The 17401-nt window shown below is 46.6% G+C and overlaps 1 protein-coding gene across 22 annotated transcripts in view; it reads left to right on the forward strand.

Annotated features, from left to right (window-relative positions):
• PTPRS (protein tyrosine phosphatase receptor type S) overlaps window positions 1-17401 on the forward strand; it is a 164825-nt gene that overhangs the window by 102421 nt on the left and 45003 nt on the right. For 13 of the 22 annotated variants that reach the window (XM_030031769.1, XM_030031777.1, XM_030031773.1 and 10 more), the window contains 5 exons: window positions 193-303; window positions 2675-2686; window positions 13149-13418; window positions 15600-16181; window positions 17113-17246. In XM_030031769.1, the coding sequence (XP_029887629.1) occupies window positions 193-303; window positions 2675-2686; window positions 13149-13418; window positions 15600-16181; window positions 17113-17246 (1109 nt within the window). The remainder of the gene's footprint in view (window positions 1-192; window positions 304-2674; window positions 2687-13148; window positions 13419-15599; window positions 16182-17112; window positions 17247-17401) is intronic. The other 9 variants (XM_030031772.1, XM_030031783.1, XM_030031776.1 and 6 more) reach the window with 1 other exon arrangement.

A 17401-nucleotide genomic window follows, 5' to 3' on the forward strand; every position in this document is an offset into this window, starting at 1 on the left:
AGGCGTTAGCTGACGTCGGCAGAGGGCTCGGTGCTCCCAGAGCTCTTAGCCCAAGCCCCCCCAGGCAGTGTCCCAGTATGTATTAGCCCAAGGGGAGGAAAAAGCAAAACATTGACGCTATTGCTCTCTCTCCAAAACAAAACAAAATGGTGATGATCGTGTCTTTGCTGCGGTCTTCTTCTCTCCTCCCAGGTGGCCTGCAGATTGAAAGCAGTGAGGAGACAGACCAGGGGAAGTACGAATGCGTCGCCAGCAACAGCGCCGGAGTGCGCTACTCCCCCCCTGCTAACCTTTACGTGAGAGGTAGGGAGCGCATCGGCTCACAACACTGGCAAATATCTCCCTCCCCGTGGCCTTCTTTTGTCCCCAGCTGTTTGATTCGATCCTGTCCCTGAGCACAGGGGAAGCACTGGTGTTAATCGGTTGGATCCTTACAGGGCACTGCTCAGCTTGCAGGGGGATCCTGGTGCACCCCGACTTCCTCACCATTGCTGGTGGCTCCAGCTACCACGCCAGAGTTGCAGAGCAGCAGTACAAGGCTGTGTCACCCACAGCGAAGTCAAGTGTGACTCAAAATAGTGTGCCCAAGAATCTGCCAGCATCAGCCTGCAGAGCCCAGAAGGGAATGAACAGCTTTGGCTGCAAAGAGGCCATAATCCCCTTTTCTCCCAAAGGATCCCTGCTCTCTGGAAGTGGGAAGGTTTCAGTTCTACTGGTGCGGGTATGAGAGGAGGGGAGGACCCTCTCAGCCCCCTCCACTGAGCTCTCTGTTCCCCAGATCTCACCAGATTGCAACAGGAGGGTGCATTCTCACTTCTCACCTAAGTCCCAGCTGGTTTTCCCTTCACTAGCAGTAATTTGCCACTGGTTCCTTGGGCACGAACGCTGGCCATGGGCACAGACTCACAGAAAGCTGGAGACGGCCAGCAGACGTCTCTGCTGCAGTGACAGATTCCTTCACCCATGTAGCATGGGGAACAGATGACAGGGGGATTGGCTTCTGCTTGATGCCCCCTCGATGTTCTCACACCCAGCGGGGCAATAGCCTTTCTGCCTTTCTTTGTTATTTTATTTTAATCTCTGACCTGTAATATTTTGTGTGTAGCTTTGGTTTAATATCTTTCCACAGCAAAACCCTTTTGGTAATGAGAGAGCAGGGCTGGTCCTTCTCACTTTTTTAAAAAAAGAAAAATACCATTGGGAGGAAAAAGAAAAGTTACATCCCAGCAAACTGTTCCCATTTCCATCCCATCGACAGAGGAAGCGCCTCCCACCTACACTCACGTTAACTCTGCAGTCAAATGCAGAGCCATGCTCCTGTGTGCACTCCTTTCTCTCTCTCTTTCTCTCTCTCTCGTGTCTCACGCTCACTAAATCACATGCACATGGAGAGAAGGCTTTTAATAATTTAATGTTTCCAAGCTAAATTTTTAAATAGCCTTTTGTGGCCAGCTGGAAATTTGCGTTTGAAATTTGCCCTGTCGCCTGGGCCCCGAAATTCTTCTTTTGGGAGTGTAAATCTGGATCTGACACTAATTCAGGGCTAAAGCCTTTGCAGACAGCTTAGCTTGAATGTTTTGGGTTCTTTTTTTTTTAAAAACAAAACAAAACAACAGGAAAAAATGTGGGGATTTTTCATTATTCTTTTATTTATAAATATCCGCTATCTTTCTGGCCACTCGGAAACTACCCAGGAGACAAAGGTTGTAACCATGGAGTTGCTTGTCTCCGCACCTGGATAAGAGTCTGCTCCAGGTGGATAGCCCTCTTTCTATCCAAGTTAGCCTGTGTGTACCTGAGGCCTGCCTGAAAAACAAAGCCAGCATTAGCCGGCCGAGAGAGTGCAGAAAACACCGTGTAAGCAAGCTCGGCCTGTGGTTTGGGTGTTTTTCATGCTGTTTAATTCCTTGTTTCTTGTGTGTTAATATCGTGGAAAGGTAACAAATTTCTGAAATGGATTTGCTTTGGTGGGAGGGAAAGTTCATGCACATTTTTCTTCCCGTTTTTTGTTTTAAAAGAGTCTTGAACACTCTTGTGTTTCCAATTGACTTGTTTCTCCCATAACATGCTTGTCTCTATAGAACACCTGGGATAGGAGTTGTAAGTTTTAACATTGCAAGGAAATGTTTTGGTTTTGTTTTGCTTTTCTTTTCTTCTTCTAATTATTTCTTTTTCCTTATTCAGTCCCATTGTGGAGTTAGTGCAAGCAGGGCTGGGTGTGGGGGCTGGTGGGAGCACGGGCTGGGGGAGCAGATTTCCAGCTTGGGATCTCCTTTGTACTGGGTCTTCTCTGCCTGGTACAGGTTCCGCTCCCCCTTCGCTAAAGAGCAGATGGACTTAAAGAACTGAGAACTCCTTTCTGGGGTTGGCACCTCTGTCGGGTGCTGATTCTGAATTAGGATTGCTCACAGTCTGACCTCTGTACAGAGCTTGGTTGTTCTTAAACAGAAGGTGCCTAGCTGGATGGGAGGGGGAAAGTTAGGAAGGCAGGAAAGAGGGTCGTTACTATCTTCATTTTTTTTCCTTTCTTTTTATTTTGGTTAAGAGAAAAAAACAATCAATTTGCAGCTGACAGCCTTGAGAAGGCCTTTTTTTACTCTCTCTGTGTTTCCCCTATTTTTCTCTTCTCCTCATGTCATTGTGTTCCGCATCAAACCCCCTTAACATCCCTCAGAGCTACGAGAAGGTTGGTGTGGTTTTTTTCTTTTTTACTTTCTTTACCCACATTTTTACATTCTTAAGAGAAAAAAATAAAAAAATAAAATAAAAAAAAAAAGAGAAAAAGCAAGAAATCTTTAAGATGAGCGAGACCCGCCCGTTCCCGGGTCTCGCAGAGATGAGTTGAGTTGCATTGTGGGCCTCTCTATGCATCCTTTGGTAATGTTGCTGAGTTCTTGCACTTTTTTGTCGTCATGGTTACCTTGCCGTTTGGACATTGGGCCTGATGCATGATAGGAGAATGTAACAATCTTCTTTGCATGCCACTTTTTAAATTAATTATGAATTATTTTTTCTATATATAAATATGTATAGTTTTTTTTTACAATTCTGGTTTATTTGAAGTGGATTTACTCTTACTTTCTAAATTTTTTGTTCTGTTGGGTTTTTTGCTTTCTCTTGATTTCCTATTTCAGTTTTGATTGGTTATGCTGTGCTGTAGTTTATTCCAAACGCATTGTGAGAAGCCAGTGTTCCTGCCCACCCGGTGGTAACTGAACTCCTCAATCCCTCCAGGAGGAAAGGAGTCACACAGCTCTAACGCCTGTCCATGGAAGCCCTGCTGTTTGGGACGAGCCTTTGTTTTGGGGGGAGGGAGGGATCTGGGAAGTGGAAAAGATGGTAAGAAGCCAGGGTGTCGTCCCAAGAGTTAGAGCAGACCCTGGGTCACGTTATTACTTACATATTTCTTGGAGGTGTGGCTCTTGTTCCACATCCTGCACACAGAGAAAAACCCTGATCCCTGCTCTGAAGGGCTACCCCAGCGATGCAGAACTCGCTCACTGGTAACTGGCCATTTCCCTCCAGTAATACCTAAGACGCTGCGTACGGGAGCTCATTCGCTGTCAGCCCAGGATGGGGAGAGACGGAAAGCTTCCTGCTGTGTTACTCAATCACACGCAGTTGTCCTTCCTTTAGCACCCATGTGTGCGTGGAGAGCCCCATCGTCAGGCAGCGCCTTGTCTCATCAGCAGAGCTTGGCAGATTCCCTTGTAGGAGGGTGATGCCTCGTCCTTGCAGTGTTGGAAATGAAGGGCAGCCAGCCAGCCGCCTTCTGCGGAAGGGTAGCTGGATCTCATGGCTCTGCCTCTCCCCATTTACCTTCTTTCTTCCCTGTCATTTAACCATTGTTGCCTGGCTACAGGCACCTTGAAAACCAGCCAGGTCCAGAGAAGGTAGAGCCCTCCTTTCTAAAGGAGCGTGGGAAGAGAAATGCAGCAGTGGTAGATACAAAGAGGCTGCTGGGACACATCTGGCAGCTGCATCTCTATTGTAAACAGCAACAAGAAATCTGACAAGTTACATTCTAGCTGAAAATGCCTCTTTTCCCTCTTCTCATCTCCCTGTTTATCCCCATTAAGCTTCTGTTGCTTCCCATGTGTGCATCCTGAGTGGGTGAGCCACATGGGATAGTAAACAGGTGGGTTTTTTGCAGTGTGTTAGTTGTACCATTGATGCTTGGTGCTTTTGCCCTTTGCAGAATTGAATGCCCTTCCTTTCCCTGTTTATGCATTTCCCTCTGCCCATCAGTCCTCACTACTCAATAATCTACCAAAGGAGTGGCTTTCCTAGTGTACAGGTATTAAAGCTGTGTGATTTTTGAGAAATCCAGTGCAGTATTGACACAGTATCTGTCTCTCTCTTTCTCTATTTCTCTCTTTCTCTCTGTCTGTCCTTCTCTTTTTCTTAAAATGCTGAGATTTCAGTGCTCGGACCCTCAGTGCTGGTATTCTCCCCTCCCCCTTTCAAGTCTCTCCCCCTCTCCCCTTAGATACAAGGGTACCACTCCGAAATGCTGCACTGTTGATAATGTCTTTCTGAAGTGGCCAGCTGTGGCTCTTCTAACTTTGATGCCAACAATAGCCAAAAGATATCCCCCAGCCCCAATGCTCTATTTAAAGAAAAAGAGGGAAAAAAAAAAAAAAAAAGAAGAAGAAAAAAGGCTTGTTCTATTTAAAAAGAGCAAGAGAGAAGGAATAGTATTTGAAATGAGGTGTTCCCATCCCACCTCCCTCCTGCCTAGGACTAAAAGGTGATAATCACTACTAATTACAGGATTTTCCTTCATGAATAGGAGTTTGAGTTTCAGGATTTAGGTGCAATTAAAAAGGGATTTATACACCATTGTTTTTTATTTGTTTCTTTTATCTTTTATAAAGTATTTCTAACATGTCCAAACTGCACTGCTGCTGCTAGAATCTCTTGTGATCTGAGAAGGTTTTAAGATTAAATTCTTCCTTAAGAGCCAATAAAAATAATAATAACATCAACAACAATAAACTAAAGCTAAATTGGATATAGTCATGATAGGCTGGAATGACACTGGGCAAGGAAATAGAGACTTGATACCTGGCTGAAAGAGCTCATATGGTTTGCTAAAAGTTCTGGGCATGGTCTTGAAATTATTGGTTAAGGGTTTGCCTTGTGTGTTATTACAGATCAGATCATGCCATGGTCCAAAATAACAAAGAGTCTGCTAACAGGGAATTTCCAAGGTCAAATGCAGAAGCATCTTTATGGAGACCCACAAAAGCAAATCAGAAGTAGGCGAGATGAATTGTGCCACCAGCCTAGGGTGTATGAAAGTTTCTAGTCTGAGCCAGTTGTCCAGATTTCACCTGTAGTCAGTGAAAAGAAAGACACGGTTCTAGCGGGCAAGTCAGCACACCTTAAGACGGGGATGCTGATGTTTATGGGAGCTATACAACTCAACTGGCTTTCAAAAGTCTCATTGGATGCTTCTCCGTATCCCTAGGGCCACAAATGCTATCAAACTTCTGGCCCATAGTGATTGCAGGAAAGGACGGATTCAAAGTCCTGTGTATCGAGATGGCTGTCTCACTGCTGGTGTTTGAGAGCTTCATGCCTCTCCTTGCACAGCGACAGGGACTTGCTTAGCGCAGGGGAGGCCGGTTTGAGAGCCTGGCAGTTCTCACAGCTAATCAGAAGGCAAATGTCTGTGTATAGCTTCCATGCAGAGAGCTGCATGGCATTCTTTCAGCTGGGATGGAAGGGAAACTTTTTTGGCCTTTTTAAGAGGCTTTGAATCTTGCCCAAAAGGGCTGAGATGCTTACTCCACTTTGGTGGATAAACCCAGGTTGAATTGCTCATACCTGACGGTATTTTTCTCCCCAAGCATCAGTGAGTCAACACGTGCAGGGTCCAGGCTTTGCCCCAGAGAGGGCATATGTCTGCTTGTCCAGGATCTACGGCCACAGCTGTTTCACCCCCTTGAAACGGAGCAATTTGTAGCCCTCCTCTTAATTTTGAAAGCTTCAGACTTCCACCTCGATTGCTCTGTTTTGATCCAAATAGCCAGCTGCTTGGCTCAAGATAGAGCCCTGTATGTGAGGATGAAGAGTCTCTGCATGCTCTTCCATATTACAAAGGGAAAGGAAGAATGAACAATGCACCGTAGAGCTGTGTGGGCTGTGCTTTAGCAACTTCTGAGTATGCAGAGCTGCTGCTGTTGGTACAGGACAAATTGTCATGGTTGAATTTACCAGAATTAAAAATTTTCCCCTCTTTCACACAGTGGTGCCCTGTCAGGAGTTACAAAAGGCAGCAGTTGTGGTGCTGCAGGGATAATCCTTTTTCCCCTTCGCTTGAGCTTCTTGTTGCTCTGCTCTTTTCAAGCCCAGGGAGTTTTAAATGGTTCAGCAGGCATTTAAAACAGCACAGTGCACTCACTGTGCCTGCTTAGGCCTTGCCTCTTCTGCTGCGGGAGTCAAGTACAGTGCTTAGTCACCCAGAATCAGGTTCTGCAGCCCAGGTCCTGCTGAGAACATTTCAAATATTTTTCAAGGCTCTCTGGAAAACCTCAACTCATTGAGAGACTGCAGATGAAAACAGGCCAGGGCTAAACGTATAATAGCAAAACTAGTTGAAATCCATTAAAATAAAAACCTTAGAAAATGCAGAAATAGTGTGCCTAGGACCTCAGGAAATAAAGCTTCAAAATATATTAAAATGTGACTAATTTAACAGATAATTTAGCCGGTAGCCTGCTCCTGGTTTAAGTTTTGCTCATATGTAATTTGACCATCAAACCAGAGCTGCTGGTTGCTCAGCCCGTCCCTCAATAGACAAGTGGAATGGTTGTAAGCTTTTTGCTTTCAATGCCGTTTAGAGGTTAGAAGCAAATAATTTCACTTGCACTATAGATTTAACAAATAGCCACGAGGTCAAAACAATGATATTTTAAAATATAGGAATTTTAATAACTTTTTAGACGAGCATTGGTAAATTCTTTAATGGAAAAGGAGGGAGGCAGAACTACCGCTAGTTTGTACAGCTGCCCCTGTAGTGCCATCTTCCAGGCGCTGGAGTTTAGGGAGGGAAAGTTCTGTGACAATTTTTAAGCATTATGTTAGCACTTCCATGGGTGGGGGAGCGCCCTGTCCGTGTTTGGGGTGTCCTCAGCTCTGAAATTCTAGTTCAAAAGCAAACAAAGCAAACAAACAACTTTGCTGTGTTTCTGCAGAAGGATTTCTCAAGGGTATCAGGAAATGGAAATGGATACAAAAAGCCACCCCCCCAAAAAAAAAACAAAATTAAAAAATCAAAACTGGATATATATGGATATCTCTCTATAGAGGGCACTTTGCAGGAACACTGTGCTGTACTGATCTCGAAATCTCTGCCTGCCTGTGTCTCTTACACCTTTTGCATCGCTGTTCTCTTTGTTTTAGGGGAAAAAATTAGATTACACCTTGTCAAATTAAAATAACAAAAATAAAATAGTAAAGTCTGTGTTTAATGTTAGAGCTGCTTGAAAAACAATTGGGTTCAGATTATTTTATACTCAATCCTGTAAAAAGCAACAGAAAAAAAAAAGAATTACAAAAGACCAGAGATGTTCAGCCAGCCTGTCACTCAACTAATGTGTTTTTTTAAGTGGAAAAGTAACGATGATTGGGAAGGTAATGGATTTCCTCCAGACCAAATCCAAGCCTTGGTCTCATTCTTTATTTATCTACCTATTTACTTATTTATTTTTATTTACCGTGAAGGAAATTAGGAAGGAGATGGGCATGAGGAGGGAAGTATCTCGTCCTCTGGAGGGACGGAGGTCGGAAATCCAAACCCGAACAGCGTCTCGCCCCAGCGGAATGAACTTGCAATTGGAATGGGAGAGGGAGAAGGCAGAGGCGGCTGCACGGACAGCACAGGGGCAGGGACGGACCACCTTTTGGGAGGGGAGGACAGGTGTAATCTAAGCTTCACTAATAATGTAGAGGCTGCACATTATTTTGGCACCCTTTCCCCTACCCCCTCCTCATTTTGGAGCAAGACGGAATGACTCCTGTCTCACCAAAATGGCCAATAATGTCCGCCTTCTCACCTCATTTGGAGCAGCAGCTTGCTGAGTGTCAAAATGTTTAATACCATTTGGTTTTGTTTGGTGCTTTCAACCAGTCACTTCACTTTCTTTTGTTTCCTTTTTCAATTAATTTCTTTAAGATATAAAATCTGTTTATCTTTTAGTTGGTTTAATGTGAATCGGGGTTTGAAGTGACGGGTTCTTGTCCAGTACGTTCTCCTTTCCCCACCTCGCTCCTCCTCCAACATTTTTCTCCCTGAGCTAATCTGGAAGGGGCTTAAAAAGTGGAACCGGTGGGTTTCCTCAGCACAAACTGGTTGGTTGGTCCTCAGATTTCTCTCACTAGCAGCGTCCTGGGAACTCATTTTAAGGATGGATTCTGGTGTTGCAAAAGTCAACCCTGGATCTCCCAGTGTCTCTTCCGATCAGGTCTGTAAATCTGTCCCTTTCAAAAACATCTCTCACCTTGTGGACCCCAGCTCTCTTTTTAACTGAGTGGTGGTGGTGGGGAACCTTAGCAATGTTGATTGGTACCTTCTTGTTGGAAAGAATAATGCACCGAAAACACCACTCACAGAACACAAACTGGGTTAACCTCTCTGCATCCGTGAGCAGCAACAAAACCAATTGGCTTTACAAGGGTGTGAAAAGTTACGGATCTGTTCTGTTTCTAATGAAGGTTATGTTATGCAGAATTTGGGGTGCAGGTTTGCCTGTGTGAAATACTTATCCAACAGACAATATTAAACAGACTCATAACTAACTGCACTTAAGAAATCTTTCTGTGTCTCAGAAATGGCTTCTCTGCATTGAAATAGTATGACTTGCATCACAAATGTCCAGCTCCAGTTCTAAAATCTGGTTCTCTCAGTAACAAGCTGTATCCTTGTTTGAAAAAAAGCTCCTGAGAGTCTTTTGGCCATTGAAAATGTGTGTTTGTGTGTGCCTGCTTGTGTGTGTATATTGGGAGATGTTGCACATGCACATGGAGCATGCACATATGTGTATGCATGCAAGGTTGGCTTCGTAAAACAGGTCTGACAAAGCTGTCATGGAAACCAAACATCCCTGAAGCTCAGGGAGGGTGCTTCTTGAAACCAGAAATTGGTAAAAGTATTAGATAAGTGTCTATAAAGTAGAGCCCTGACTGCCCCATCCCAACTTTTCCTTTCCAGAGAGGGTTGTTCTTCTTTTCTTTCTGGTCCTTTGAATGTGCTGGATAGCAAAATGGAAGGAATCTCTTCACCACATTTTTTACATGTAAAATTTCACTCTTACAGCTGCTGTGTGTGAAACCCAGCTGGATCCAGAGGTGAAATTGTTCTTGATTCAATCTCTAGCGGCACTTCAAGCTTTCTTCCCACCACCGCTTTCCTCCTCATAGGCCCTGACCTAAACGCTGACCCAGAGATTCTCAGCTTGACAAATCTCATGTCAAGAGCCAAATCAGAGTGGTACAGCAATTAAAATAAACAGCAGCATGATGGTTCTTGGTATCCAGAGATGACCCTATGAGTATTTCCTGTTACAGTAAATGAGGTTGTCACAGCCCTGAGCCGTAGCAGGGATGTATCTAGGGACTCCCTGAGGTCTCCACCATTTAACGTTGGAGTTATTTTCACATCCTAGACTGGTGTGTGGATGTTTGTATATTTGTGCACACACAGGAGTGTGTAGCTTTTTTTAAACCAGGATGCACAACAGAAGTGCTACTGCCGGTTTTGGTCTTGCATTAGCCTGCTGCTAACCCTGATCCAAATTCTCCCTTTTTGCAGAATGCGCATTGTTTTGGGCTGGCATCCAGATGTGCTGGTTGCTTCCCATTAGTTAAGTGTGACAAATGCCGTTAAAAGAGCCAAAAAGTAATGCTGCCCTGAGACCCCACCAAGCTGACCTAAACCCCGGGGTACTGCGAGGAGGGTGGGGAGAACTGCTTCGCAGTTGTTCGTGAGCGTGCTCTGCACGGCTCCGGCTCCTTGGCCCTGAGCTTGTGTTTTGTGAGTGGATCTCTTCCCTTCCCTGCCCAAAACCACACAGACAGCAGCAGTCTGTTCCCTTCAGACTCCGATTCTCAGCACTCCACATACATCAAATGATGCTTTTCAGTTATTAAATTCTGGTTTGTTCTTCCTTTCTCTTTTTTTTTTTTTTTAACTTTCTCTTTTAGTTCGGTTTTATTTCTTTGTGATTAGCCTCGGTTTGAATTAATTGTCTTGTTCTGTTTCCATGACAACTCAGTGTTTGCATCCCACCTGCCGTTGTTTGTTGCTGTTGATGCTGTTTGCTGACCGGATCTTGTCCGGCATATGTCTCCCCATTTCTCCTCACCTCTTCCCACCTTGCCTCCCCTCTCCAGAAGGTTACATATCAGCCCCTCCTCAAAAGAGTCATCCCCACCCCAGATCTGTCTGCATGTTGACCCCACTTGTTTCTTTTCAAGTTCTCTCCATGTTGTCTCAGATTGTGACTGGTGTGGTCTTCACATGGCTCCATTTTCTGAAATGCGGTACCTCCTGAAGCAGACAGTGGACAGAAAGATGGAGTAGGCAACAGGGACGTACCCTCATGTCTAGGGCTAAAAGTCTTCCATAGCGGTGTGACAGGCGGGAGAAAGGAGCATGTTGCCTGGTCTCTTGAGCCGGTGCTGATGCCTGAGTTTTGTGCGAATACCGTGGTACTCTCCTTACACCTTTCTCTAAGCAGAAAGTCATCTTCTAGTCTTAGTGTCCAGGTGAGTTTGCAGTCTGTCCCTCCGCAGTCCAGTCCCCTCCCCAGCTACATTGGAGGTGAGGGCATGCTATCCATTCTCTTTGCGAATCCATGCATGCAGGAATTCTCCTGTGACATCTCTGAGCTCCTAATGCCGCAAATCTGGAAGTCTTCTCTTCCTTGCCTCTCAGTACTGGTTCCTGGGTTCTGGTAACCGTGCAGGAAAGGATCTGATAGCACGATGGGAAGAGCACACCTTTCTATGAAGACACCTCCTTGCCAGCTTGCTGGAAGAGGCAGGGGCTATATTTGGCTTTTGTTTAACAAAGCCCCACTAAATGGAAAACAGCTACTACCTCTCCTGGCAGCGCCCTTCCCATCTGAAAAGATCATAATGTTGAGCAGCAGCCAGGGAAGTGGGCTGGAAGATAAATACTGGAAAAACCCAAGACATCGGTTCCAGGGGACATCTGAAGGCACTAGGACTTGGGAAGAGCAATGGCAGGCTAAGCTCTGATGTCCTTTGCATTGCTTTTGCATGGATGCAGTTGCCACTGATTTGTTAGAGAGGTTGTTCAGAGGGGTTATCTGGGAATAGGACAGCAGGGACAGATATTTTTCAGGCCCCCAGCACTCCTAACTCTCCTGCCCCCTTGCTCACCCTACCTGAGGGGAGTTGACTGCATGGCTGTCTCTGAAGCTGGAGGAATCCTGCACTCCTTTTCTCCTTAGTCTGCTGCTGTGCCTGCATCTTCTCGGGGTCTGTATCCTTTTGTCTTTGCTTGCGGGATGGGACCTTGCCCTCAACTCTCTCCCTAAGGCCCCTCTGATCCACTTAACGTTTCTCCTTTGTCTGTTCTCCTGCTTTCACCCCTAAGGAAGAGCACCCACCTCGGCCACCCAGCCAGCCCAGTTAGTTCAGAAAATGGAGCCAAGGAAACCGCACCCTCCCCTTTGCGTCCATGTTCTTATTGTGTAAGGTCTGGAAGCTGCATCCACCTCTCTGCTAAGGAGATGCACAGAACATGTCACTGTTTTCTCAACGTTAAAGTTTCATTACCTTGTTTTTCTTATTAATTCTATTCTATTTATTATTCCGCCAGGGCTGAGATGTGACAATGTGAGCCACCACATTGGGTCACATCAGCTAGAAAAAGTATGCAGCATTAAAGTGGGTTTCCCCCTCCCCTCCCTCTCTTTCTCTCTCTTCTTTCTCCCTTCCCCTCCTTGTTCTCCTTCTCCTTGTCTTCCTTTCTTTCTCTGTCGCTCACTTTCTATTCAGTATCCATGTGGGCATTTGCTAGCCGCCCATAAATTATATTTCTCTGCATTTCCTCTCTCTTTCTATCTTTTTCTCTCTCTCTTTTTTACCTATTTTGCATGATGTTTGTGACTCTGAGAGCTGCATCTATCGATGGAACCGTGTCAGATCTTAAAGAGGCTTCGTTAGGGTTTCTATACCCGAAAACCACAAAAATTTCATTAGAGTTTCTCATCTTTTCCACACTCTTTCTCGCTCCAGGGGGACTGCCTCCCCCTGGACGGTTCTCACACGCAGACACGAACTAAATTCTGTCCCGCTCCGGGGACTCCCTCTCCTCCCAGTTTTTATATTTTTGCCTCTTTACTTTTCAAGTGGTGTGTCTCTGGCATTTGGGGATGTGATACTTCTCTCTTTGTTGAATTCTCTGGGTCCAACAAGGCAAAATCTTGAGAAGTTTCCATCTCCATCCCAGCCTTCTCCTCGCCACCACCCCACCTCTGCAGCATCCTTCGGGCACGGAGCGGCCGGTGGGAGATGGCCCCTCTCTGGAGATGGAGGAGGCACCTGGACCATTTCAGGCCGTGGTGGTGGAGGGGCTGTTTTGTTTTGATGTGGGAGAAGGTGATATGGGAGTCAGACTCCACTGGAAAAGGGGAGGAGTAGGTTTCCCGGGGCGCGGAGCGGGGAGCTGGGGGCCCCAGCGGCTGTGGAGGAGATTTTTCGACGCTCGCCATGCCAGCTCTTGCCAGTAAAGATGAGAAATTACTAATAAATTTTTGTGTATTTATCTGTGCTGTGATGGGTCTAATCTTGATCAATGGAACCCTGTTGCTATGAAATATCGCTTTTATGTCTATATTCTATATATTGTTTGTGAAGTAAAAATTTATTTGAAGTTTAATTTTTTTGGTTTTTGGTTTTTGATTTTTTAATTTATTTGTTTTTTGTTTTGTTTTTAATGAAGGAAGAAAATAAATGATGACAAACCCCATCTATATTTAAATTATCTTTTGCTCTTTTTTCTTTTTCTCCCTTTTCTTCTTTTTCTTTTCTTTCTTTCTTTTTTTGTTTGTTTTTTTTGTTTTGTTTTGTTTTGTTTTGTTTTTTGTTACCTCTGTGCGTCTCATCCACAGTTCGCCGTGTGGCCCCTCGCTTCTCCATCTTACCCGTCAGCCATGAAATCATGCCCGGTGGCAACGTCAACATCACCTGCGTGGCCGTGGGTTCGCCCATGCCATACGTCAAGTGGATGCAGGGAGCAGAGGACCTGACGCCTGAAGATGACATGCCTGTGGGCCGTAATGTCTTGGAGCTCACGGATGTCAAGGACTCAGCCAACTACACGTGTGTGGCCATGTCCAGTCTGGGAGTCATAGAAGCCGTTGCTCAGATCACGGTGAAATGTAAGAGAGTGTGAGCACGCCTGCGTGAGCGAGTGCGTGGGTTCCCCGACTGCATGTTTGTAGGAGCGTGCATGCACAAGCGTGTGAGCTGCTGCATGGGTCTGTAGATGTGCAAGGCACGTGTTGGGTGCACGGTCGTAACAGAGTGTCTGAGCATGTGTGCAAAGCAAATGTGGGCATGTGTCACGTTCATGCATGTGAGCATTTGTAGATACGTGGTCGTGCCTGTCAGCCTTCACCGGTGCATGAGTGGGAATGTCACTGTGTGACTGTGTGGGTACCTGTTCCTGCTCGTGTCTTTGTCTGTCTGCATGGGGTGAGCCTGTGACTGTCTGATCTGCACATGAGGAGTGTGGGGACACAATTATGCATGTAAAAAGGTAGTTGTGCATGAGTGTGTGTATGTGCGTGCACGGGAGAAGGAGCAACGTGGCTGTATGGGCATGTGGGTGCCTGACCGCATGTGTGTAAGTCCGTGTTGTTACAAGCCTGTAGGTACATGCGTAGGTATGTGAGCATGAGCAGGAAGACAAACTCGTGCACCGCGTGTGCCATGTGCTGGGATCTGTGCATGCATCTTTGGGGATCCCGCACACAAAGAAATCCACAACGAAGGGGAAGCTGGTGGCTTGAGATCTTTCCTTGCTTTAGGACCACTGAGCTGTTTGTTATGAAGAAAACTGTGATTCAAACCCCTGCATGCTTGTTTCTGTCCTGGGGTATGAGGCTGGCTGGGCAGTTTGCAAGGAGCCTTGGATGGCTTGAAGCCTGCATGCCATCCTGTTCCAAGGTTAGAGATTCAGCCAAGGCCCTGAGGATCTCTGGCATGTATGCCCTTGCAGTAGAGCCTAGTTCCAGCATCTTAGTGGCCTTTGTTGCCTCAGCAAGAAGGGGAATAACCCCAGCTTCCAGCTAGCAATTCCCAAGAGGAGCACGGGTGCAATCTTCAATCTATTCTGTCCTCGGCAGGGGTGTATTAAAACCCAAGCGGGATGCCCCTGTGGTTGGGTGAGTGTAGAGCTCTTTGTATGAGCTGGTGTCTGCTCTGAGTGATGGCATTGCCCATGAGGGATCTGGGGAGAGAACGGGTGGGAAAGAATGCAGGCGGGTGGGGGAGAGGAGGAAAAATACTTTGGAGAAGGGGAGGGCTAAAGAAAAACAAGCCTGTTGTATCAGTGCATCTGACTAAGGAAGGTCTGACAGTAGAAATGAGTAGGGACTGGTGAATTTTGACATGACACTCATCCTGAGCTTTTGCACAGGGAGTGGGCTCGTGCTAGCGGAAGGATGCCTGGGGCTGGACTGAGGTGCTCTTTATTTTCCTGAGTATTTTCTTCCTTCCCCTCTTTCCCCGTCTTCCACTATCAATTTGAAAAGCTGCTGTGTAAGATAACATTGCTTCTGCTTCCATCTATCCTGTCTCCTCAGATGGGGAATCTTGCCCTGCTGGTACCTTCTGCCTTTTGTCATTTCACTTGTATTCTGTTCCCCCTTATGTTCCTGCGTGTAAGCATCTGCAATCTTTCCCAGTCAGAAGATGAAAGGAGAAGTTAGAGCTTTGAGGTGCTCAAGTCTAGAGAAGATGAGGTTGGAAAGAGTCTAAAGCGTGTAGTGAGGAAAACACATAAAGCTTGCTGTTAAAGGTGTCCGACATTTAGCGTGCAGTGTCTAGCAAGCTCCAAAGGTAGTCTTCTGGATGAGGGACAGGAGAGATGAGTATTAACACATGTTTGTGGCTTGAGAGGAAGCACTCCAAGTTTTTATAGTTTTCTAGTTCTGGAGAGTGCAGCCCGCACTATACTGTTACCTGCATGCTAAACATGGAGAGATTCAGCAGTGCCAGAGCCGGGCTGCCAGCGCTGTTTCAGAAGATCTGATTACATGCTCGGAAGGAGCTCCTGTGAAACTGCTTTTCCTTACTGCCATGTGAGCCGGCGGATGTGCAGCTGAAGTCTGTGCTAATGATTCCAGATGTTTAGCTGAACGCTTTCCTTTTGATGGAGCAGTTTAAGGAGGATAATAGAGTGCATAACTAGGTTCATAATATTTCAGCAGCACTTTACTGAACTGCCGCACTGTGATTGGTACTGTGCCTCTGGCTCCTATAGCCCTAACTAGCCCAATTAGGCACCATTTCAGCATATGTTTTTTTTTTTAATGTCTGTTCTTCCTGATTCTCAGCACTCCCCAAGGCTCCTGGGACGCCAGTGGTGACAGAGACGACAGCGACAAGTATCACCATCACCTGGGACTCTGGAAATCCAGACCCTGTGTCCTACTATGTCATTGAATACAAGTCTAAAAGCCAGGATGGACCATATCAGATCAAAGAGGACATCACCACCACACGCTACAGTATTGGGGGGCTCAGCCCCAACTCTGAGTACGAGATCTGGGTCTCTGCAGTCAACAGCATCGGGCAGGGGCCTCCCAGTGAGTCTGTGGTCACTCGCACGGGGGAACAAGCTCCTGCCAGTGCCCCCCGTAATGTGCAGGGACGAATGCTGAGCAGCACCACCATGATCATCCAGTGGGAGGAACCGGTGGAGCCCAACGGGCAGATCCGTGGCTATCGTGTATATTATACCATGGAGCCTGATCAACCTGTCAGCAACTGGCAGAAGCACAACGTGGACGACAGCCTCCTGACCACGGTGGGCAGCCTTCTCGAGGACGAAACCTACACGGTCCGGGTCCTGGCCTTCACCTCCGTGGGAGACGGGCCTCTTTCCGACCCCATCCAGGTTAAGACGCAGCAAGGAGGTGAGCACCTGTGTTGCTAACCTTGGATGCACTGGGCTGCAGGAGGGAGAGGTGTTGGCTTATAGAATTATCCAGCTGTGGCTGCCATGTCACCAGAGCATTTATTTCTTTATTGGTTTAGTTTGGTTAAAATAGAAATCTTCTGTGAGGAAGCTCGGTCCAGTGACTGGAGCCAGGGAGCCTGGTGCATGATTTCTGATCTGTTTTTTCTCGGAAAGGTGGTTGCTTAAATGGGTGTGGCAAGCAATTATGCAAAGAGAATCCATTTCTGCTGTGCCCTGTTTCAAAGTGAGGTATCTTATTGCTTCCAGTTTCTAAATGTCTATAATAGACCTAAAAGCACTCACTGCCCAGGCGACGGTGAAGCTTAACTCTTCTTAAAGTACCCAGAAACTACCTTCTCAGAGATGTGTGGGGAATGAGCCTTATTTTGCCTTTTTCTAAAAGGGGAGCAAACCAAAGCCTTAATTGTCACAGCAGATGTGTTGAGCTGAGAACAAAAGATGTTTTATCACAGGTTGTCACCCAGCACACTTTTGGGTGCTCTGCTTACGGCGTGGGATGCTGGTGAGGAAACCCTGCATCCTCAACGGGGTGTTCATGGGCTTCCCACTTCCAGAATCTTTTAATACTGGGGATTAGTGGGAAGGGCTGTATCCTGCACTGCTAAGAAAGAGGCATGTGATCCAGTAGGACTCTTCTGTCTCCAGGAGCTCTGGACATGCTTGAGTCCTGCAGTGGGATTTAACCCTGCCCTGCTTTAGAAGAAGGGCCCGCCCAGTCTACAGCATGGCATTTTGCTGCTGACATGCTCTTCACACACAGGCTTCGAAGAAAACAGGATAGGAGTCTTCCAATTAGCCAACTAAATGTGGTTTCTCCTGTCTCTCATCTTGCCTTCTCTGCCCCGTCGGCTCCTTGTCTGTGTCAGTTCCTGGGCAGCCGATGAACTTCCGAGCGGAAGCCAAGACGGAGACGAGCATCGTGTTGTCGTGGAGCCCTCCCCGCCAGGAGATCATAGTGAAGTATGAGCTCCTCTATAAGGAAGGAGACCACGGCAGGGAGGTGAGTCCGGAGAGGAGCAGCGCAAAGGGTTGGGGTCCCGAGGAGCATCCCGGCCCTCCGGTCCCCGAGGTGGCTGAGAGAGGGGAGTAGGGCAGGTGTCTCCAGGCAGGGCTCGCCTCTGCTCCTTTTTGTTTGTTTTTATTTTTTTCTTCCCC

The sequence above is a fragment of the Aquila chrysaetos genome, chromosome 12, assembly GCF_900496995.4.
Source record: "Aquila chrysaetos chrysaetos chromosome 12, bAquChr1.4, whole genome shotgun sequence".
Lineage (NCBI taxonomy): Eukaryota > Metazoa > Chordata > Aves > Accipitriformes > Accipitridae > Aquila > Aquila chrysaetos.